This window comes from Canis lupus, chromosome 11 (genome assembly GCF_048164855.1).
Source record: "Canis lupus baileyi chromosome 11, mCanLup2.hap1, whole genome shotgun sequence".
In the NCBI taxonomy this organism is placed as follows: domain Eukaryota; kingdom Metazoa; phylum Chordata; class Mammalia; order Carnivora; family Canidae; genus Canis; species Canis lupus.
The window spans coordinates 53,178,192-53,202,971 of NC_132848.1; the positions used below are offsets into that span (position 1 = coordinate 53,178,192).

General features: G+C 39.9%; 1 protein-coding gene across 3 annotated transcripts in view; it reads left to right on the forward strand.

Annotated features, from left to right (window-relative positions):
- Positions 1 to 19,829, forward strand: part of STON1 (stonin 1) — a 48,812-nt gene extending 28,983 nt beyond the window's left edge. For all 3 annotated transcript variants that reach the window (XM_072768287.1, XM_072768288.1, XM_072768289.1), the window contains 3 exons: positions 4,536 to 6,512; positions 14,325 to 14,527; positions 16,766 to 19,829. In XM_072768287.1, the coding sequence (XP_072624388.1) occupies positions 4,583 to 6,512; positions 14,325 to 14,527; positions 16,766 to 16,840 (2,208 nt within the window). In that variant the 5' untranslated portion in view covers positions 4,536 to 4,582 and the 3' untranslated portion in view covers positions 16,841 to 19,829. The remainder of the gene's footprint in view (positions 1 to 4,535; positions 6,513 to 14,324; positions 14,528 to 16,765) is intronic.
- The last annotated feature ends 4,951 nt before the right edge of the window (positions 19,830 to 24,780 follow it).

Here is a 24,780-nt window from a genome sequence, read left to right on the forward strand (position 1 = left end):
AGTATAAACTCATTATGAATTGGGTTTTTATCTTCTCTATTTCCTACAACACTAACAAGGTCTGACTGCACAGTCATTCAAATAAAGAGTTTCTGAATTGATTAGAGTCTTGCAGTTTTTTTACTTTATTTTTGCAGTTTTTAAAAATTGTGATAAAAAATAACAAATTTTTAACAATCTTTTTTACCCTCAACAAATTTTTAAGTGTACAGCACATGTTGCACTGTTTTACAACAGATTTCTAGAACTCTTTCATCTTGTCTGACTAAAAGTCTATACCTGCGGAACAGCCACACCCCTTCCCCCCCAGCCCCACATGCTCCTTTCTGCTTTTATGCATTTGACTACTGTAGATACCTCATGTAAGTAGAATCATATAATATTTGTGTTTTGTGCTTATTTCACTTACCATAATGCTCTTAAGGTGCATCCATGTTGTAGCCTGTGCCAGAATTTCCTCCCTTTTTAAAGGCTGGTATGTACCTATACCACATTTTTTTCACCCATTCATCAGAGGATGGACGTTTGGGTCGTTTCCACATTTGGCTATTGTGAATAACGCTGAAAGGAAGATAAGAGTATAGATAATCTCTTTGAGATCCTGTTTTCAATTTTTTTTTTTTTTTTTTGGATAAAATTCCTGAAGTAGGATTGCTAGATCATATACGTGGTAGTTCTATTTAAAAATTTTTTTGAGGAAACTTGATACTTTCTTTTTTTTTTTAAGATTTTTTAAAAAAAGATTTTATTTATTTATTCATGATCGACAGAGAGGGAGAGAGAGAGGGGCAGAGACACAGGCAGAGGGGGAAGCAGGCTCCATGCAGGGAGCCTGATGTGGGATTCGATCCTGGGTCTCCAGGATCACGCCCTGGGCTGAAGGAGGCGCTAAACCGCTGAGCCGCCTGGGCTCCCTTGATACTGTCCTTCATTTTATATTCCTACCAACAGTGCACAAGAGTTCTAATTTCTCCACATCCTTTTTGTGTTTTTTTTTTTTTTTTACTTTTTTTTTTTTTTTTTTGTCTTAAAGGTATAAGGTGATATTGTGGTTTTGATTTGTACTTCCCTGGTGATTAGTGATGTTGAACATCATTTCATCCACCTGTTGTCCATTTGTATGTCTTCTTTGGAGAAACATCTATTCAAGTCTGTTGTCCATTTTTAAATTGGTTTATTTGTTTGCTTTTCTGCTATTTAGCAGGAGTTCCTTATGTATTTTGAATATTAAACCCTTATCAGATGGATGGTTTGCAAATATTTTCTCCCACCCTATAGGTTGCCTCAACACTGTATTGTTTTCTTTTCCATGTGAATTGGAATCCGATGAAGTCCCAATTTGTCTATTTTTGCTTTTGTTGCTTGTGCTTTTGGTATCCTGTCCAAGAAATCATTGATTGCCAAGACCAATGTCATCAAGCTTTTCCCCTATATTTTCTTGTGAGAGTTTTATAGTTTCAGGTCTTTATGTTTAAGTCTTTAATCCATTTATAGTTGATTTTTGTGTATGGTATAAGGTTCTTTTATTTTTTTTTTCCCCTATGGATATCCATTTTTCCCAGCACAGCTTGTGAAGACATTATCCTTTTCCCATTGTATAATCTTGGCATCCTTTTTGAGGATCATTTATCCATGTGTGTGGGTTTATTTCTGGGCTTAATATTCTGTTCCTTTCGTCTATATGTCTGCCTTAATGCCGGTACCATACTGTTTTGGTACTTTGTAATATGTTTTAAAGCCAGAAAGTGTGAGGTCTCCACCTTTATTTGTCTTTCTCAAGGTTATTTTGGCTATTCAAAGACCTTTGAGATTCCATATGAATTTTTTGGTTGTTTTTTCTTTTTCTTCAAAAAATGTCATTAGGACTTTGGTAAGGATTGCACTGAATCTGTAGATTGCTTTGGGTAATATGGACATTTTAACAATATTATGTCTTCCAATCTATGAATGCAGGACATCTTTTTATTTGTGTCTTTTTTCATTTCTTCTAGCTATATTACTTTGTAGTTTTCAGTATAAAAGTCTTTTGTTCCTTTTGTTAAGTTTATTTCTAAATATTTTATCCTTTTTGATGCTGTTGTACATGCGGTTGTTTTCTTAATGTCCTTTTTGGAAGGTTAATTGTGTATAGAAATGCAATTGATTTTTGTTTGTTGATTTTTATCCTGTGACTTTGCTGAGTTTTTATATTACTTCTAATGATGTGTGTGTCTGTGTGTAGGGTTTTCTATAGATAGATCATATCATCTATAAATAGACAAAAATGTAATTTCTTCCTTTCTGATTTAGGGATGACTTTTATTTCTTTTTCTTGTCAGTCGCTCTTGTTAGGACTTCTGGAACTATGTTGAATAGAAGTGGTGAGAGTGAAGATCCTTGCCTTGATCCTGATCTTAGAGGGGCTTTTAGTTTTTCACCCTTGAGTATGATGTTAATTATGGGCTTTTCATAGATGGCCTTTATCATTACTTTGAGATAATTGCCTTCTTCCTAGTTTGTTGGCTGGTTTCTTATCATGAAAAGGTGTTGAGTTTTATCAGGTGCTTTTTCTGTGTCTATTGAAATGATCATGAGATATTTATGCTTTGTTCATCATCTGGTGAACTGTCCTTGCATCCCAGGGATAGATGCTGCTTGATAATGGCGTATGATCCTTTTAATCTGCTGTTGAAGTTGATTTATTAGTATTTTATTGAGGATTTTTGCATTTGTATTCATCAGAGATATAGTATTTTTCTTTGTTTGTAGTGTCTTTGGCTTTGGTATCAGAATAATTCTGGACTCATAAAATTAGTTTGGAAATGTTCCCTCCTCTTCAAGTTTTTGGAAGAATTTGAGAAGGATTGGTGTTAATTTTTCTTCAAATGTTTGGTAGAATTCTTCAGTGAAGCCATCTGGGCCTGAGCTTTTATTTTTTGGGAGGTTTTGACTACCAGTTCAATCTCCTTACTAATTATAGATAGGTCTGTTCAGATTTCCTATTTCTTTATGATTCAGTTCTGGTAGATTATATGTTTCTAGGAGTTGGTCCATTTCTTCTAGGTTATCCAATTTGCTGCCATAGAATTGTTCATTCTGGTCCCTTATAATTATTGTTTTATTTCTGTGACATAAGTGTATTATTTTATAATAAAATGCATCTTTTATTTCTGGTTTTGAGTATTTTCTCTTTTTTCCTCAGTCTAGCTAAAAGTTTGTCAGTTTTGTTGATTTTTTTTGAAACAAACCAACTCTCAGTTTCCCTTTTTCCCCCCATTTTATATTCTCTATTTCATTTATTTATGCCCTAATGTTTAGTCTTTCTTTCCTTCTCCTAACTTTGGGGTTAGTTTGTTTTTCTTTTTCTAGCTCCTTGAGCTGTAAAATTAGGTTGTTTATTTGAGATCTTTCTTCTTTTTTAACGTAGGCGTTCACCACTATAAATTCTACTCTGCTGCTTTTCCTACATCCATAAGGTTTGGTATGTTGTGTTGTCACTTTGCTTACCTCAGAATATTTTCTCATTTCCCTTTTGATGTCTTCTTTGGCCTGTTGGCCAAATTCAAGAGTGTGTTATTCAACTTCTACATTTGTGAACTTTCCGGTTTTCTTTCTCCTGTTGATTTCCAGTTTCATTCTGTTGTGGTCAGAAAAGATACATGGTATGAGTTCAGTCTTGATAAATTTGTTAAGACTTGTTTTGTGACGTAACATGTGATCTCTCCTGGAGGATATTCTGTGTATGCTTGTGAAGAATGTATATATTCTGCAGGTGTTGTGTGGAATGTCCATTTGGTCTATCGTGTTGTTCAATTACTCTGTTTCCTCATTGATCTTGTATCTGGATATTCTATCCATTATTGAAAGTGAGTTTTGAAACTCTTATATTATTGCGTTGCTGCCTATTACTCCCTTCAGTTTTTTAATGTTTGTTTCATATATTTGGGTGCTCTGGTGTTGGCTTTATATATATTTGTAATTGTTATATCTTCCTGGTGAGCTGACCCATCATTATATCATGTGCCTCTTTGTCTCTTGTGACAGTTTTTGATATAAAGTCTATTTTGTCTGATATAGTATGGCCATCCTTGCCTGCTCTCATTTCTGTTTGCAGAGAATATCTTTTTACATCCTTTCACTTTCATCCTGTGTGTCCTTAAATCTCAAATGAGTCTCTAGTTCACAGCATATCTTTAGATCTTGGTTTTTTGTTGTTGTTAATCCATTTAATCATCAGAAGTGTTAGAATTCTTAAGCATTTCTTTGAACTCAGTTAATCTGTAAATCTGGTTGCTTTTATTTTTATTTTTTTATTTTTGAACTTTTATTTGTGACAATATTTTATTTTACCTTTGTTTTCTTTTTAAGTGAACTCTATGCCTTACATGGGGCTTGGACTCACGACCCCAAGATCAGGAGTCACAAGCTCTACCAACTCCAACCAGGGTACCCCCTGGTTGTTTTTTAGATCTAAGTATATTTCTCAGAACTAAAGTAACTTGATTTTCCTCCCCCTCCTCATTTAATATTCGTATTGTCTCTTTCTCCTTTCACAGACACTGCATATCTGATTCATAGACAAGACCACAATTTGATTCCAAAGATGTGTTCCACAAACCCAGGCAACTGGGTCACATTTGATGATGACCCTGCTTTTCAGTCTTCTCAAAAGTCAAAGAATTTACCTCTGGAGAATCAAGGCATTTGTAGGCCCAATGGACTTAAGCTGAACCTTTCTGGTGCTAAGGAATTTCCCAGTGGATCTTCCTCTGCCAACAGTACGCCTCTCTCCTCTCCCATCATAGACTTTTACTTTAGTCCAGGACCTCCAAGTAACTCTCCTCTTTCTACACCTACCAAGGACTTCCCAGGTTTTCCTGGCATCCCCAAAGCAGGGACTCATATGCTTTATCCTATCCCAGAATCATCCTCAAACAGTCCACTAACAACATCAGGAGGAGGCTCTTCCTTATTGCCTACTAAATCAACTTGTTTATCCCACACTTCCTTACCCAGTGAGCACGCATGTACACATCCTGCTCCCAAAGTGGGTCTTCCAGATGAAGTTAGCCCTCCCCAGGCCGAAAGCCTAGGGTTTCAAAGTGATACTCCCCAGTTTCAGTATTTTCGGGAGGACTGTGCTTTTTCAAGTCCATTTTGGAAAGACGAAGGCAGTGTTTCCCAGTTTGCCTTTGACCCTCCAGGAAGCAGAAAGATGTACGCATCAAGAGACAAAGACATGCCTGTCGATCAAAAAAGCTTAAATCAGTGTTCACTCAACTACATCTGTGAGAAACTTGAACATCTCCAATCAGCTGAGAACCAAGACTCCTGTGGAAACTTGTCTATGCAGTGTCAGTATGCTGAAGACACTGCCTCTTCCTTTGTCCCCCACACACTCTTCAGGAGTCAGCCCAAACCTGGATGGTCTTTCATGTTGAGGATTCCTGAGAAGAAGAACATGATGTCTTCCCGTCAGTGGGGACCAATTTTTCTAAAAGTCTTACCTGGTGGAATTTTGCAAATGTATTATGAGAAGGGCTTAGAAAAACCATTTAAGGAGTTACAGCTTGATTTGCACTGCAGGCTTTCTGAACCCAAAGTTGAGAACTTTAGTGTGGCAGGAAAAATCCATACTGTGAAGATTGAACATGTGTCTTACACAGAAAAAAGGAAATACCACTCTAAGACAGAAGTTGTTCATGAACCAGACATCGACCAGATGCTGAAGTTAGGGTCCACAGAGTACCACGATTTCCTCGACTTCCTGACTACTGTGGAGGAGGAGCTGACGAAGCTGCCAGCTGTTTCGAAACCAAAAAAGATCTATGAGGAACAAGAAATTTCCCTGGAAATTGTGGACAATTTTTGGGGTAAAATCACAAAAGAAGAAGGAAAATTGGTTGAAAGTGCTGTCATAACTCAAATCTGTTGCCTCTGCTTTGTGAATGGAAACACGGAATGCTTTTTAACCTTGAATGACCTTGAGCTGCAGAAGCGAAATGAACGCTATTTTGAAAAAGACCCAGAAAAGAAGGGGATTGATATTCTTGACCATCATTTTCATAAGTGTGTGAAAGCACAAGAATTCGAGCAATCAAGAATCATTAAGTTTGTCCCGCTGGATGCCTGCCGGTTTGAGCTGATGCGTTTTAAGACTTTGTATGGTGGGGAGGATCTTCCCTTTACCCTCAAGTCTGTCGTGGTTGTCCAGGGGGCGTACGTGGAGCTTCAGGCCTTTGTCAACATGACCCCATTGACTCAGAGACCATCCTGTGCCAGTTCCTTGAGGTCCTGTGACAACATAATGATACACTTTCCTGTCCCATCACAGTGGATCAAGGCCCTCTGGACCATGAACCTCCAGAGGCAGAAGTCCCTGAAAGCCAAAATGAACCGCCGGGCGTGTCTGGGGAGTTTACACGAACCTGAATCTGAACCTGTTATACAGGTCACTGTGGGCTCCGCAAAATATGAGAGTGCCTACCGGGCCGTGGTATGGAAGATTGACCGGCTTCCCGATAAAAATTCAAGTAAATAGTCAACATGCCAAGTTGATTTTCTTGGGAAATAGCTTCAATGTTTTCATCCCCCTCCTTGGGTTGAAACCCGGCTGAGACACATGATAACTTCAATCCCCAGGGGCCACACTCACATTGCCTGGTGGGAGGCAAAACATTTAGTCAAACAGCTGAATTTGTTCTCTGTGCCTATTTCTACCAGATAAGTTTAACTTAAAAAAAAAAATTTTTTTAAATATCATTTAAAAAATACCCTCCGCTAAGATTTTGTTGTGGATGGTGGCACTGAGGGAAGATTTCTAGTTGAACTTTTTGACATCAACCACCAACCTCAAATATTAAAAATATTGCTCACAGAGCTTAGATTCCCTAATTAACCTTTAAAGATCTCTCATCCATGAATATACCTGCACTTTTTTGTATTCTCAGCCACTACCGTGTTCTCTTTAGGTTTTGTTCCCTGCTCTCTGAAATAAGACTGCCTTTCATTTTTACCTAAATTGATTTCTTTTGTAAAATTCTTTAAATCAATCAATCAATTAAATTGAGAGAGAGCAAGCATGAGAAAGAGCACGAGCTGGGGTAAAGGGTAGAGGGAGAAGCAGACTCCTGGCTGAGCGTGGAGCCCAATGCAGAACTCGATCCCAGGACCCTGGGATCATGACCTGAGTGGAAGGCAGTTGTTTAACTGACTGAGCCACCCAGGTGCCCCCCAGAATGATTTCTTTAGCTGAATTAATTTGGCCATCTTGACTAGTTGTTTCAGAATTAAGTAGACACAATCCAAGCATTAAAAAAATCAGTTAATGTTTTAAATGTTTACAAAGCAAATGATGAATCTAGAAGTTCAAAACTTTGAAAAGACAGTCCTTGCACCATGTTTATTTTAGAATAGTAGCTTCGTTGTGGGTGTATATAATAGAGCAAAAAAGCAAACTTTGAAATTAAGGCTGCTCCCTGTTTTAGTTCAGTTATTTCTAGCAGAGCACTGGGATATGGAGGCAGATTTGGGGGATCTGCGTTGATGCAGTCACTCATTCAATCAAACCTTTATTGAGCAAGTACCACATCAGGTGCTGGGGTTAAAGATGAATAAGATCTGAGTCCTGCTTCTAAATAGTTTGCAGCTGATTTAGTCCTTCAGGGAAATTTAATTTCAAATTGAGACCCTTCAGGCTGTGGACTCTGGAGGAAGCACTTTTATCTGGGGTGGGCTTATAACAGTGTTTCTCAAACTTGGCTGTATGTTAGGATAGCCTGAGAGCTGATAGATAATTTTAATGTTCAGGCTCTCTTCCATGCAATTGAATCAGAATGTCTGGGGGAGGGGCCTGAGCACCCGTATGTTTTGAGAGCTCCCCAGATGAACCTAATTGTGTCAGGGTTGAGGAGCACTGCTCTGTAGGCTTTGGAACGTTCTGGGAAGGAAGGGCAAACCTTAGACTGTATTGGACTTGAGGGGTAGAATGGATCATGCCATTGGGCGCAGAACCATCCTGTCCAACTTGGAATTTGCTAACTTAACATCTCTTTGGACTATAGTTTGGGCAAAGGATAGGTTCAAGCAGGCGAGAGAGACAGCTGGGTGGCTGAGGAGTCCCAGGGCCTCGTGCAGACGGGAAGCCACTGCACAGTAGTCCTCCTTGACTCTGCCCCCACCTCTCGGTTGATGCCAAATTCTGCACTGCAACGTTCTCATGATTTATGTTAGTTAGGATTCTAGTTCCAAGGAAAATGAAGAACAGCTCAAGCTCAAGGCAGGACAAGGTGGCGATGGGGTAGCATGGTCACACAGATGGCTTCTAATAGTGCCTCCTGGTCAACTCCAGCGTGATGGGAATATGTAACGTGATACAATCCACAGAGGTACTGTTTCCTGCCTTCTTTTATAACTTTGTTGGAGAAGCAAGTTAAAAACTATTCTCAGGTTATCTTCATCCTAGGGAACAAGTTTTGAGGTTGTGAGTACAAGGTTCCAAATGCTAGTTTCAAGGTTATCTGTGCTACTTTTACGTGAGGGGGTTGTAGAAATCAAATTATTGCCTTTTATTTTGCTAAACACAAAGAGAAAGAGAGGAAGGCAGGCTGGGATACCTACTATAATCTCCTCAATTTATAGATGTCCCCTGCTGTCCGGGTGATAACCTGACTGCTGCATATGCCTCAGAGAGGAGCACGAGGGGTTCATCCTGCTGGTTTGTCCAGGTGGGGTCAAAGGCACAGGGAGACAGGCCTGCAAAGAGCCCATTCCAGTTGCTGTGCCTCAGAGGAGACACTGGTTAGATCTAGTCAGAGCAACTATGCTTATTTTTCAAACTGAGAATCCATGCAAATCATTCTTTTTTGATTTTGGAAGGGGAACAACATGGAAATGTTCTGTGAAAATGATCCTGTTTATAACACTGGATTTTCCCAGAGCTAACGGTATATAATTAATTGATTCGATCACCAAGAACATATTGAGAAGAGGGCTCACTCATTTCATTTCACAAGCACCAGTAAATTTCCCTTAGGTGCGGGCTCTGCACTTGGTGCTTGGGAAACAGAGGCAAACATGCTCCTTGCTCCCCAGAAACGCAGCAGCCTAGCAGCGGAGGCAGATCTAGAAGCAAGTATGCAAATACCGTGTGGAATTGTGCTGCACTCTAGGCATGAACAAACATACATAGTAGGGATTCCAGAGAAAGGGTGATACGCTGCAGGGGGCCCTCAGGAAGTCTTTGCTGAAGGGGTGATGGATAAACCTGGTGTGGAACAATCAGTCGGATCCTACCAGGGAAGAAGAGCAGAAACAGGCATGTAGGTGGGAGGTCTTAATTAAGATCTGGGACTCAGGGAGCAGTAGGAGAATAAACCAGCGCATGAAGGATGTTGTGAGCCATGACTTGGGGTGTGGAGTCTGTCTGTCAACAGGGCATCCATGGTGTTTTCAGGCTGGACTATTACAGCATCATACGTTGTTGTAGGAAGTTAGGCATACGTTGCAGAGAAGGGGTTCACAAGTATAGACATGGGGAGGCTAGTAGAAGGGGAGTCCTGAGAAGCAAGGCCAGGGGCAGTAAGAAGGAGTGAAGGATGGGTGAGGGAACTCAGAGGAGATGCCCTTAAGGACGGATTACCTGTGGGCCTGGGAGGAAGGGAGGGGTGCAAGGAGGTTGGAGGCTCTGGCTTTGGTGAACAAGTGGGACGTAGTGCCATTAACTGAGATAGCTCGGGATCCTTTCACTACTTTTATTTAAAAATTTTTAAAAAATATTTATTTATTCATGAGAGACCCAGAGAGAGGCAGAGACACAGGTAGACAGAGACACAGGTAGACGGAGAGAAGCAGATTCCCTGTGGGGAGCCCGATGTGGGACTCGATCCCAGGACACTGGGATCACCACCTGAGCCAAAGGCAGACACTTAACTGCTGAGACACTCAGGCATCCCTTGCTACTTTTAAAATCTGTTTTCCAGCCCCGGCAGCATGTTGGAGTCCTTAGAATTATTAGAGGTTAAAAACATATCCATATTTAGGCTCCATCCCGACCAGACTCTGTGGGGGTGAGGCCCACGCATTGGTGCTTCTAAAAGGCTCTCCTACACCTGGGGGTTGAGAACTATCAGCCTAGTAGCTCTGCTGTGAAACTTGTTATGATTCTGTAGGCACCGATCATTCCTCCCTTCCCCGTGTACTCAGGTCTCCTGGAGCTGTTATTGCCTCCCATCCATATTTACTAGCAGCTGAGCTCACTAGGAACAATTACAAGAGTGGATATTTCCAGAGAGGCTGGCCTTCAGGAATTCTCTTGGAAGATGGTCATAGCACCAGGCCTGCACAGAACCGTGTTTTACGAGCATTCCAGCCAATTATACGGTGAAAATTCACGGAACAAATTCTTTGGGATCAAAGAGGCTTTGTTCAGATCAGATTGGTGGCCCAAAAGCGGCCAAGACAAAAGGCAGAGGGCTGGGTCAGGTGAAGTCTAGAGGGCAGGGAGAGGCTGGGCTTGGACACCTGGGATCCCCTGGCCTGTCCTTGGCTTCACCATTGTGGGTGGGGAGCATAATGCAAAGTGAGTGGGTGCCTGGCAATTTGCCTCTGGTGGAGAAGCATAGAAAGAGTAAGGTCAGGGCAGAGAGCAAATCTGTATTCTCAGGTAATGTTTCTTAAACTTGTGTGTGCACTTGAATCACCTTTTAAAATGTAGACTGATTCAGTAGGTGAGGCCCCCCAACAGCTTCCCACGCAGCTCACATGATGCCAGTGCTGCTGGCTCATGGACCACACATGGAGGACCAGTTTCTTGGGATGCATCTTTATTTTTCTATACAATTGTTAAATCGCTTAGGTATTAAGAGAACAGATTTTTTTTTTAAGTCTTTAAAACATTACCCTTTATCAGGGAGCCTGGGTGGCCCAGTTAGTTAGGTGTCCAACTTTTGGTTTCGGCTCAGGTCATGATCTAAGGGTTGTGAGATCAGCCTGCTTCAGGCTCTGTGCTCAGCAGGGAATGTGCTGGAGATTCTCTCTCTGTCTCTCTCCCTCTGCGTCTCCCCCTGCTTGCATACACACTATCTCTCTCAAATAAATAAAATCTTAAAAAAAAAAAAAAAGGTAAAACAAACATTACCCTTTTCAAGCAAGTTTCTGAAGAACCAGTATCATTAGAATATTTTAAAATTGAAACTTAAAGAGACTATATGAAGCTAGTCTACTGTGCCCATCATTAAAAAAAAACAAAAACAAAAACAAAAACAGGATCCCTGGGTGGCTCAGCGGTTTGGCGCCTGCCTTCAGCCCGGGGCATGATCCTGGAGACCCGGGATGGAGTCTCACGTCGGGCTCCCTGCATGGGGCCTGCTTCTCCCTCTGCCTGTGTCTCTGCCTCTCTCTCTCTCTCTCATGAATAATAGGTAAAATCTTTAAAAAAAAAAAAAAAAAAGAAAAGAAAAAAAAGACCTTTCCTCCTCTGTTTTTTTTTTTTTTTTATTTTTTTAAACTCATGATCTGAGATCAAGACCTGAGGTGAGATTGAGTCAGATGCTCAACTGACTAAGCAACCCAGGCACTCCTTTCCTGTGGATTTTTGAGATCGGTATTGACTTTTCTTTTTCACTACCATGTGATTTCAAAGGAGGTAGGAAGGGATACTGGCCCATTCCATGTCTCATTTGCCAGCATGCCAAAACTTAATATTCCTTTAACAAAGTGGGGAAGTCTTTCATTTAACAGCAAAGGTTGGCCTTGGGCAGGTATCTCAGATAGCTTATTTGCACTAAAGTGTGAATGACCACAGAGAAACAGGAAACTTTCCTGACCACAGGCTTTGAGGGGTAGGGTAGAGGAGAGTGGAGAAGGACAGATGAGAACACTGGTTAGCCACAGGAGGTGCAGACACAGCCTAGAATTAGAAAGGGGGGTGGGAGTAGTGGAGTGGTGGAGGGCCAATTAATAAATGTATCTATCTCCACCTTCCCATGTTACCAATTTTTAGATAAAGCTTGCATTTTCCATTGCTGTCATCAGCACATTGGTGGCTCTCTTTCCACTTGTGTCATCTCCTAACATTTATTCCCTCCAGCTCTCAACAATTCACTTTGAGGTGTGAAATATGTTGGTTCAAGAAGGACCAAATATCAACTCCACTGAAGTAGAGTTTGTGACTCCTCTTTCCAGTCCTAAACAGTTGGGAAAGGGTAGCCCTTACCAAAGCCCAAGAGTGCCCCCTGCTGGAAACTACTGAGATAAGTAACGTGTTGACAAATGTCCCTGGAGCCTTAAATGTGCCTGACCGTACCTCTTTGCACAGAGATCAAAGTCTAAAGGGGAGAGTATGTGATTAAACATTGTAGAGTATTTAGAGTTTTTAAAAGCCAGGAAAAATATGTAGGAAAACTTGAAGTGAAAAATGCTGTCCTTTATCTTTTACCACTTTTCTGTTTTGTTTTTTTTTTTTTTTTAGAAAAGCGGATAGAAAAAGGTTTGTTTCTAACATTTTTGGAATACTACTATGTCTTCAACTTGAGTCTTGTTTCCAAAAGAATTTTTTCCTTTAAAATGTGAATATCAAATTACACTGTCTCCGATATCATTTTCAGCTCCAAAAGTGCAGAATTCATCTCTTAATTATCAAAATTACAGTCATTAAATCATAATAGTGAATTGATCATCAAGTAGCACTTTGCAAAGTAGTCCTATACAGCCAGCACTTCTGTGCCACTCTCGTATGCCACGGCTCTAGAGCTCTCTGTGTACCGACTGGTTTGTGGGTCCTCACAACGATCCTAGAAGGTTCATGTTAGCATCACCCACATCATTCTCATATTCAGATGAGGAAACTGAGACTCAGAGAGATCAAGGAACTTGTTTACGATCACACAGCTATTAAGCAGCAGAGTTGGGTTTGGGCTCTGGGCAATCTGGGTCTTGTGTTTGTGTTCTCAGCCACCGTGTCATGGATTTAAGAGTGCCTGAATTAAGTTTAAATAAATTTACTGCCTCTTTGCTGCAGACAGAAAACTAGAAAGGGTAATGGATTGTGGAATCCCCTCTAGGGGTGTGTGTGTGAATAAAGTTATCACTTGCCTGCAGTGATTTGGGTAGCTTTAGAGCACCTCAGAGGCCACTGTTGTCCTGCCCTATGTGTAAGTGGTGGAGATGGCTAATGAGCTTCTGTTGGTTAATTGATTGATGACTTTTCAAGCCCTTTTACAGCCTTAGAATTCTATTAGTCTGTCTACAAGGAACAGGTTGTAAGGAGTGAAAGGCAATTTATCTTTTAAGAATTAAGTGAAATCCTTTAAACTCTTGTTTTTGTGTGCCTAAAGCTATATGCTGATGGAAATGTTCTTTCTCAAGGTATGTCAGTGGTAAAGTAATTTAATCTGGCTTTTCGAGTAACTGTCATCTCATACTTTTATTTAAATAAAGATAGCTGAGTTGGATATGTAGATGCTGTGGACAACACAACAGGATCCTGGAACTTTGTAGTCTTACTATAGTGATTGCATTGGAAACATTTTTTACTCCATTGTAACACGTGCACGCACATACACGTTACAAGACCCCATTTAAAATCTTTGTGTATATCCAATATTCTTGGGTCTGGCACAGAGCCTGGCCTAGCATAGAGTAGATGCTCAATACATGGCAAATTGAATTAAGTGGAAACAAATATTAGATTAAAACATTGAAAGCAATATGCCCATCTCTACACTGTACATCTGTTCCAGGCAAAGCTTTTAGGGGATGAGCAAGAATTACAGCAGTAACAAATAATCTGTTCTACTGAAGAAAGAATTCTTGGCCTAGAGGAGTTTCTAAAATGTAATAAAATTTTTAATAAGTTTAACTTTAAAAAATTAGAATTTTTAATAATATGACCCAATTTGGGCTGAAGTTTACCTTTGCATTATCTATCAAGAAACAGAGTGGTAAGAAAATTAATGAGGTTACAATTATTGTGAGAGCTTATTCAGTCTACTTAAGGGAAAGGGTTTGTTAAAACACATCCAATTGTACATTATAGCCAAATAAGGATACTTCATACAAATATTAGTCATATTTAATTAAAGAAACAACATACTGTTCATTAAAAACACTTCAGGAGTTAATATATATATAGTAATGAACTTGTTTTAAAGCTGGTACTTAAACACAGATTTCCCCTACTTGGTACAAAATTGTGAATTTTGATGGTATGTTGTTTAAACAGAACTTAAACTGCCACAGTGCTAATGGAGTTGTCTATTAAAGAGAGGGATGAGTGCTGCTTATGTTTAAGAGGAGTGTTCAATGGCCGTTGAAATACTTTGACCATTTGATTTTTTTTCTTCAAGGTCCTGATCATCCCCACTGCCTGTCTTACAAACTAGAACTTGGATCAGACCAAGAAATTCCCTCTGATTGGTATCCATTTGCAACTGTTCAGTTCGGAATGCTGGACACCTGTGCCTCGAAGACAGAGGTCAGGTCTCTGGGGGTAGAGAGTGATGTCCAGCCACAGAAACACGTTCATCAGCGAGCTTGCTACAACATTCAGGTATGTCCCAAAGCCCCTTGGTTCAACTTGAGGCTTCTGGAGCTAAGACCTGATTTGGCTTTAGATATATGTTTTGCCCTCTTAAATGACCGTGTATGTGTGTATGTAAGGGTGTTTATTTGATCTAGAAAAGAGCCCAGTCATGGAAACTTGATGGTCACCAGTGAACCAAGTTTCTCTCACTCCTAGAAAACATCAGGAGCCTGAGCACACAGTGTCACTTGATTCTACTCTCAAAGAAACACAGGGCATTAAAAAACAAATTCACATTTCAGAAGCATCTTTAAAATAAAGTGTGTTAGAATAGCATTTCCCCAAGATGTGTTCCCTGGAAAAAATATAATGATCCAAGGAAAAAATAAGTTGAGGAATGCTGTACACTATGCTAATCTAAATAAAGGCTCTGAGAAATTCTGCAATAAAGAAACTTGTTAGACTTAACTCAATTTCCCCCAACTCATTTATTATACAATCTTGTTTCTAGGGGCACGTGCATGTAGCACACCTATCAGTACCTTCTGAAATAGTATTCTGTGGAGCAGTCTTTGGGAAATGCTGGGTTACTCTTATTTTAACAATTTTAAATGCTCACTATCAGGTCTTCTGTATTTTCATGCCAGATGAGTTAAAGAGTGACATACACTTGCACCTGTTTCCAAACTTGCTTTTCCTTCTCATCTTCAAAGTTAGCGAATATAGAGATAAGCTCTGCCACATATTTCCTACAGCATCGTGAAGTGGTGTGATTATATAAGACATCATTAACATCAACTGGTAGTCTTATAATATAGTAATATTATAGTAATTTAGTAATAGTATAAGTGAGGATTTTTTCTTTATTCTGGACCATCTGTTTATAAACCTATGTGTTTGGGTCCAGTGATTTTTTTTTTTTTGTCCTGATGATAAAATTAATGATGGGTGAGTGTTGTGGTATGCAGCAGCCCCTTTGGGACTAAAGGACTTAACTCTCTCAGTAGCTAGGAATTGCCCTGCTGAAGTAAGCTGCCTTGCCCCAGATCACACCCCCTTCCTGGTGGATGCAGGTGTATCAGGACCCTCTTGCCTCAGCGTGGATTGACTCTGCAGTCCTCCCAGCTCCAGTTCTCCCTGGAGATCAGCTGAAGCCTTTATGGTGACTGCACTGCCATCCAACTTCTTCCTTTCTGCCTTCCTCTGTTACCTTCTTTCCCCCACAGGCGTCGACCCAGACAGTACTCCCCAGTACGCTTTCTGCTCATTGGTCTCCATCTCAGAGACCACTTCTTGGAGAACTTGACCTGTCACACTTGGTATATAAGTATTATGTGTGACTGCAATGTGGGCCAAGCACAGTGGAGAATTCATTTATGCCTATTTTCTTATGCATGGGTTGTTTCAGGTTGCTGGTGTTTTTAGAGAAATAACCAAGTCTCTGCCACTTTAATAGCATTTACTAATTTCTCTACACTTGGTGACAGTCAGGTTCAAAAAGGTACGTTCCATCTCACAACTACTCATCGAGCAATTTTAAAGTGCCAGGTACCGCCCTAAATGCTGGAGACACAAAAGTGAACAAGAGATAGGTTCCCATCCTTGTGAAGCATACCTTCTAATGGGAGAAGAGAAAAATCATTCATAAACAAATAAATAGTGTCAAAGAGTGACAGAGTCTAAGAAGAGAGTAATAAACTAGGGGCACAGGACAGAGAATGATGGAGGGCTTCCTGGTCTCAGGTGGTCCAGGAAGGCCTCTGTGAGGAGGTAACATCTGAGATGAAATGAAAAGGACGAGGGGTGGGGAGATGGTTCCGTCCAGCTGGTTTACTAGCTTGTAACCTAGTTCATTTTAATTAGATGACTTGGGGTGGGTTGTAAATCTCAAGTGGGCCAAAAGCTATATAGTTGATACTTGGAGGTGTAACTGATCACATGTCTGGCCAGGACTCTGAGTGTCTTATCAATATGTGTATTCTATGTACATTTTATTAACCCTATGTCTGACTGGATGGAAAAGGAGTTTCAGTCCTCTTCCAGATTTGATGCTAGAGAGAAGGATTTAGGGGGCTCTGTTGCCCAAAAGGAGAGCAGGCTGCCTCACTCTCACTAGGAGCCAGCATGAAAGGGTGGAGGCGCTGTGTCTGTGTCCAAAAGGTGAGGTGGCTGTAGTCCTTGCGTCCTGTGTGAAGTAGGACTGAGCGACTGAGCGGTGATAGTGCCGTGTTGGTTAATGCTGCCATGTTTTGCTTTTGCATACAGGTCGAAATAGAAAAGAAGAGGATTAAAATCGATGGAGAAGACCCAGATAAAGCTGGTGACTGTATAACTCAGTAGGAGCATCAAGAGTAAATGACGACCCACTTTTCAAATATGTAATTCACAGCAACCACACAAAGATCTGCTTCTGTGTCGTGGAAATGACTTCTGAATAGAGGGCTTAGGACAGGTCCAGTGGTCATGTGTAGAGAAGTGAAGACCTGAAACCGAACAATCAATATTTTATGCTTTTGATATGGTTGTGCTCCAGAGGTTTCACATAAAATGTGTCTATCATTTGTATGATGTTTTTGCTTCCCATTAAGACTCAGTCGCTGTTGCTCAATGTGTTACCAGACAGCCAGCTTGGTTAAAGGGTTTTGGATTATTAATTACGCAGTGGCTGAATGTTTTGCACTCTGGATCACCTGGGTGCCATATTTATCATCTTCCAGTCCCCATCTCTTCGTGCTCTGTTAGCACCTCTTCGGGGGGTGAGGCAGTCAAAGGAGACATAAACCGAAATACTCAATGCTCATCTCTGGAATGTGGCTAGGTGTGGGATGATGCTGAAATTACAGGCTAAAAGGGAGATGTGGAAGTATCTGTGATTTTGAGTAATTTATCTTCCTGTCCTCTTACTACATTGGTGAGTAATCAATGACTGTATTTGGTACCTGTCTTTCCCCCATGGTGTTATCATTTTCAAAATGTATTTGTATTCTGGTGTGTGTTGCAAAGAAGCTATTTCTGTTGATATACATATTTTAGTACAAGTCACTAAGACAAATCGCCTTTTGGTTGGAGAGGTTCCTTTCAGAATGGAATGGTGTTGGACACTAGTTAAAATATTTATGTATATTAGAGATGAATTTTTAAAGTTCATGAATATCGTCTCCCAAAAGTTCAGACTCTAAGAATGTATTTTTGATAAAGTATTATTTGTAATTAACACAAGCCTCTCTTGAGTAGAAGTCTAAATCCTATTATGATTATTTTATGCTCGTTCTCCTATCATGCTATTTATGCTAATTCTGCTTACTTTAGGGTATTTTTTCTTTAAAAGATAAAGAAAACGAAAGACACTAGATTATTTTACCTGTATTTGTAAGAGGTGATGTTTCTATTCTTCAAAGTCAGGTAAATGCTTGGTTTCTAATAAAAAGTCAATGGCTTTAGTAGTTATAATTCTGTTTATAATTTTCTTTCAGTATTTACAGTGAAAGGTCAGACTTAAAATTTATGAATTCCATAGTCTACGTATTTTTTAGCCTGGAGAAACAAAGTCCTCCTGGGGTAATAATACACCTTCAATTTGTATTGAATCTTAAATATGATTAGGAGGCATATTTCTCAATTTACCAAATTTGTTTTGAGTCAAAGCTGATGATATAATAATGTTCTTCCAAACAACATTTATTTGTCAGCCCACAGACTTGATACCATGTTTTATTTAATATTGTATTACACTCATTTTAATCTGTTCAAAAACAGACTAAAACCAACATTTATGATGGTCTGTATCAATCAGCATATTTTATCGCTCTTCATTATTTTTACTTTAAAGACAAAGGATGCAAAAGGTAACAAAATGAATTGGTATTGTTCTTTTTAACTTCACTTGATGCATTGCTCATAATGTCACGTTTGAGATTCACTGTTGATGCTTAGGAGGGCAAGTGTGTGTGTGTGTGTGTGTGTGTGAGAGAGAGAGAGAGACTGAAAAAAAAAATTCCACTATCTTTCCCCATCATCTGGTGTGGTACATTCTGGAGTGACTTCAGTTATGCTGAGATCAAATATGGAGGCAGGCTAGACCTGATGCTGCTCCATGGTTCTAAGGAAGTCAGCTGGGTTAACTTGTGCCATTCCTTTTAAATCTGTTTTATGGCATCCTGCCCATTAAGAGCTCAGAGTCTGATTCAGGTGAACTTAATGAATATTTACACCTCCAAATAATTTCAGCAAAGGGTTCAATTAATCACCTCTCATGTTTCACAGGTTGTCCAGTTTTGGTGGGTACCTCACTGCTGGGGTCATTTACCACCAGCCATCCAGCCTTCAGGAGCATCTCAAGATTCAGTGTTGAAAATATAGTAACAAAAGGCTGACTGAAGCCCAAACTGAGTTTCTGCAGCAATGCAAAGGTTGATAGCATTAACAGCGGGGTGCTACAGCATAATTGTTAATTTGCACATCTATTAGGATCCTTAAATATTCATTACTTAGCATTAAATTAACATTCTGTGAAGGGAGGAGAGGCTTTTTAATACAATTCTTCTGACCTCGGAAATGGCAGAAGGTCAAATGTGACCGTGGTGCTCTAAGTGAAAAATCAGGTAGGCTTCACTTAGACTTCCAAATTAAGAAGTGAAATTTCCTTTGCCAGAAAGCAAATGATAATCTTCGAAACAACCACAAAAACCTCTGCTTTTAAGGTTGGGAAGGGAGGAAGGATGTGAGTGAAGGAGGAACTACTCCTTTCTAACGATTTAAGTAATTTAGATCAACCCTTTATGGGTTTGACCGTTTCAGGGTCAGTTGCCTGGTGGACACAATGGTGGAGTTCAAAGGAGTTGACCAGTGTGAGACTAATTCTGCTCTCATTGTTCTGATCTCTAGTTGCCTTACTAGTCAAAGCATTGTATTAACTGTGTACACAAATTCATGGTTTGATGGTTACCTGATAAATTGTACAGGTCTGAATTTAAGTACATTTCCTTATTCTATGGGAATAAAAATAGTTGACCCGTTAGAAATGTATAAAAATGCTTTCCAGCACATAAATAAAGATTGGAATTTTTTTACCTGATTTATATATTAGACAGTTTTACGGTTTTGGTTTCCTTCATTCAGAAACTGTAGTTGTGATACAGCCCTTTTTCTTATAAATTTAGTTAGGAGGCCTTCCTTAATAATAACTAAGTATTGTATCTTACTCAAAATATGATTTTTATGTCATATCAATAAAAATAGAAAACAGATTGAGCTTTAATAGTCATGTAACAAAGTATTTTGTAGATTGCATATTGATTTTTTTAAAATTAAAGATGTATTTCAAAAGGTTCTTACTGTGCAATGGACGTATCTTTTTTTGCAAGGTCTGGGACTATTTTTTTTCTTTTGAAGGTAAGATATTGATTTCAAGGATCTTAAACAATTGACTCTGTCAGGCCAATGTATACTGCTTCATTGGGAAGGAGTCCAGTAAACATGGCATCTTGGCACATCTTGGAAAAATCTACAATTTGTGACGTTAAAGGTAGTCATTACTCTCATAAAGAAATGATATAAGTATGTGCCCAAGGTTTTAGTTAACTCATTAGCTAAGGAGGGAACTGGTAAGATGTTACAGCTGGTTTCAAGGACGATTGAAAGAACAGAGACATTTATAGGCAATAAAGATTCTGAAAACAATTTACAAATAGACACAATTTACAAATACCCCCACACAATTTGTTTGCATTTGTTTGGACAAAGATCGTGCACATTTATATCAGTTTTCTAGAGTTTACAGAGTTGGGAAATAAAACGAAAGGTGTTGGTAACCTGAATGAATGAGCTAATAGGGCACCTGCTGTTGAAAGTCTTGCCCAATTTTTCCTGACAACCATGCACACTTTGTCCACAGGAGAATTCTAAGGAATTTTCAAACTTTGACAAATAGTATTATAGAAATGATGTTCACTTAATGCAACTTTTTCAGTCTAGGAAATGATTTTTATGCAATCGTATAGAATATATTTCAGATAAGTGTGTATTGGGGAGAGGCCATAAAAGATAGGAAGATGTATCAGCTAAAACCAACTTAACAACCTCTCTACCTGTCCTTTTTGTAAGAAAGCTGCTGTGTGTTGAAATTCAATTTTTATCTAGCTATAGAAGTTAAATCTCAAAACTGCATCTGGAAATAAGCTTCATAGTGGTCAGATCATTAAGCAGTGCTTTAGCCGTACTAGAAAAAGACCGAGTTTGGCTCTAGTTCTGCAGAAACAACAAAAGAATCAAATAGCATAAACTGATTATATTTGTAACAAAATTCCTCAAATTCCCATCAATCCTTTCCTGTTTTGTCTCAGCTCCACTTAGACTACCCTGCCCGCTTTGTGTGTAGACACACCCTGATTCCACTAGATTGTGCTGTGTCTCTCTCAGACCCTCTTAGTGCTCTAACCCAGGCTTCTAAGGCACAGGGCTGGGTGTATTTGATGGAACCATATTAAGTGGCCAGTATTTAGCCATTCTTGATGGCAATTTCATGGGGCTCCACCTCATTCCCTGCTTATTTTCCCAGTTCATATTGAAACAAAAGATTTTTCTGCTTGTAATTGTATGAATACGTTCCTGCTTAAAAATGCCATCTAAGTATGAATTTGTATATTAATTTTTAAAGCAAGAGAGGATTGCTAATCAGAAAGCAAATAGTTGAGTTACAAAGAATACCTTACATAAAAGCTGCAGGTACTGTTCCTCCTTTAAAACCATGTTCTGCCTATAAAGAAAAGGAAAACAGATAAGACTAGTTAGTTGCTCCATTTTTTAAAAGATTAAAGTTCATTTCTCAGAGATTTCCTGGGGATGAAATGCAAATCACCATTAACATCTGGGGTTCCAACTTTCCCCTCATCCCCTCCTTTCTGCTCCAGAACAGCCTGACAAACCTCAGGTGGAGGACAGCATATTTAACTATGACTGTGTGTGTTGACATTTCCCTTAAAAACCCATGTTGTACCACCCAGAATTGCTGTGAATCCCACGTAATGAAATTTGTGGAATACTTTTGTGACAGAAGAGGGCGCTCGCAGGCAAGCTGCTGCTACACAGAGTTAGAAACCGCATTTGAGTTTGGTGTGCTTGTATTATGATTAATAAAAGATCTTGGGGGCATTTTGTAGAGCATTTCAAAGCGTTGTGAGTCCAGTGGAGTATAATTAAAATTAATGCAGTAGACAAACACTTTAAGTATTCTTAATGCCCTGTCTAAAAATGCTGTTGAATACAATTTTACACATCCCGGAGATTTAAATGCCATGCTTATCTCTAAACATTTTAAGTACTAAGGAGATAGAAAAATGGTGCCTTCCCTCTCAACAGATTCATTTTTTTTTCTCAACAGATTTCAAACAATTTTTGTTTAATGAGAGTTAATAAACTCTAAATCTGCTTATTTAAAATATTTATAAAATATTACAATGAATCCATCCTGTTTGACTTCTGAGTTTTCAGTTGCGGTATATCAACTTGCATGTGATCTGTGAAAAGCTCTAGCCCAGGATTGTACTTAGGTTCTTAGGTAAGCAAATACATGCTTTCAGGAGAATATTCCCTACCGCCTTGACTCAGGGACAGGCCTTCACCCTGTGCAGTCCTCAGAAACCAGCAATGAGCATTGTCTTTTCAAGATGGGCTCTGCCTTTCAGAAATCTTTCTGGGTGGATGGTTGTCCTTCTCTTATAAAGCCTGTTAAAACAATATATTTCCAAAAACCTTACAGCATGGGTAAGTGTATGGATGTGGCTAAATGCCTCTGGTGTTCCCAAAGGTGCCTTCCACACTCTGAAGGACAGGAGGCTTGTTTGACATTGGCTGCCTCAAGAGGTCACTTTGAATCACCTTAGAATGCTATGTGACCATTGTTCCAATTCATTGTCTTGTTGACTCTAATGTTTCTTGTGTGGTTAATATATGTGCTTGCATTTTTCTAGGCACTGGGGATAAGCAATCACAAAACAGTAAATTCCTGTTCTTGTAGAGGATATTTAATAGTGGGGGAAATTGGACCATAAACAGATACTGTGTTGCAATCATTGCAGTGCAGGGAGGTGAGGGGGAAGCAACAGAGTGGCAGAAAATTGAAACCTATTTTGGATAGGTTGGCCAAGGAAGTCCTCTCTGATGAGATGACATTTCTAACAGAGATCAGAAAGAAGTGAGGAAGCAAGTCACCCAGATCTCCCAGAGGAGGGTGTGTCCAGCAGAGGAAACTGCTAGGGCAGAGGCGCTGAAATCTGAGTGTGCTTAGCCTGTCAGGGAGACACCAAGGAGGGCAGATGGCTGCTAGGTGGCGGGAGCAGATGGACAGGAGGATGGATGGGGGGAGATCAGAGAGGTTGTGGGTGGGTGAGGGAAGCAGATCATGCAGGGCTCTGTAGTCTTTGGGAAGGACTTGGGTTTTATTCTGAGTGAGACTGGAGCCACTAGAAGGTTTCTGCAGACGAACGACAGGAACCGAGTTCCACGTTAAGATGATTCTAGGGGCGTAGATGGGGGTAGTGACAGAAGCAGCGCATGGTTGGGAGGCTATTGCCGTACCCCAGGTGAGCGGTGATGGTGACTGGGAGTGGTGATGGGGGGTGAAATATGGTTGGACACGTCTGAAATACAGGGCCAGTAGTGTGTGCTGACGGATTGGATTGGCCTCCCTGTGTGGGAAGGGGGCGGGAGGTGGGGAGAAGGAAACAAAACTGACTTCCGGACTTTTGGCCTGAGCAACTGGAAAAGGGAGCTGTCTTTTATGCAGAAGAGGAAGAATGTTAACAGAGTAAGTTTGGGGAGAAAGATCAGAAAATAAACAGTTTTGAGTGTGTTGACTTTGCGATGCCTATCAGACATCCAAGTGGATATATTAGGAAAGAGAGTCGGGCCAGAAATGGGACGTTTAGAGACGCTAATGCTTAAAGCTGAGAGACTGGATGAGACCACCAAGGAGTGGGCAGAAAGAGTAGAAGCAGTCTGAACACTTGGCTTTTAGACTCTAACATTTAGAGGTCAGGAAAATGGGGATGATCCAATAAAGGAGGTGGGGGAAGAGGCGCTAGCTAGACTAAGTGTCATCAGCTGCCCCAAATGCTGCTGAGGACCAAGAATTGGCCATTGAATTTAGTAACATGGAAATCATCGGTACGTTGACAGGCAACTCAAGTCAGAGTGGAGACGGTGAGTAGATGGCTTTTTTTGAGGAGCTTTGCTGTAAATAGGAACAATGGGACCGTAGCTGATGAAGCTGAGATCTTTTTAACCACCACCCCCTCCCCTCTTAAGGCCAAAGATCTGGTCTTGCTTTTTACTAGTGTCTCTAGCCTCCCATCTTTTTTGTCAATGTTTTCTTAAACCTGATGGATGTTGACTTTTGCTAAAATTTCCCTTCTCTTCCCCATTGCCGGTACTTTTCCAAAATAATTCCTTGTCAACTCTCAGGGCCATGTCCTCTGAATCAGGTGCTTTGGATGTGCCCGCTTGCGTTCTTCAGAGTCTCCACGGACTGTATGTGTAGTGTTGAAGGCATTACAGATTTCAAAACAAATTGAGCCATTGCTTTAATCACCTTTTGTTTTGCTTTAAAATTTTTCTTGGTTAGGCTCCACCCAGCCAGTGTTATTTCATGTTGGTATGGAGATCTCACTTCAGATTTTGTTATGAAATTTAGAACAATTATAAACAAGTTGCTGGTTTCACAGTCTTGTGAACACCCACCAAATTCCTCCAAGTTCCTGCAGGATGAAACAACACAACTATTTATTCAGTAGTTTTATATTTACCTAACAGTTGATACTTTGGTTTTGTGTTACAGTCTGGTGTAATAACATTCTATGTAAATAGTTGTCCAGTAACTAATACATGAATTTTTATAACACGGAAATATCTGCTGTAGGTATAGTCTAGGCAACTGCTAATTTAATGTTTTATTTGCTTAATTCCTTTTTCAATTTAAAAATAATTAATGATTAAAATAGAAGAATAAACTTCAATTTTAAAGGTCTTATTACTCAAATACAATAAATATTTCATGTGTGAAGTAACCAAACAAAAGGTCCCAAGCAAAAATATTACATCTTGCCATTCACATTCTGTTTCACTCTTTTATTTTTACTTATTTTCTAAGTTTATTTATTTGTTTTTAAGTAATCTCTGCACCCCACATGGGGCTCAAACTCACAACCCTGAGATTAAGAGTCACATGCTCTGGATGCCTGGGTGGCTCAGTGGTTGGGTGTCTGCCTTGGGCTCAGGTCGTGATC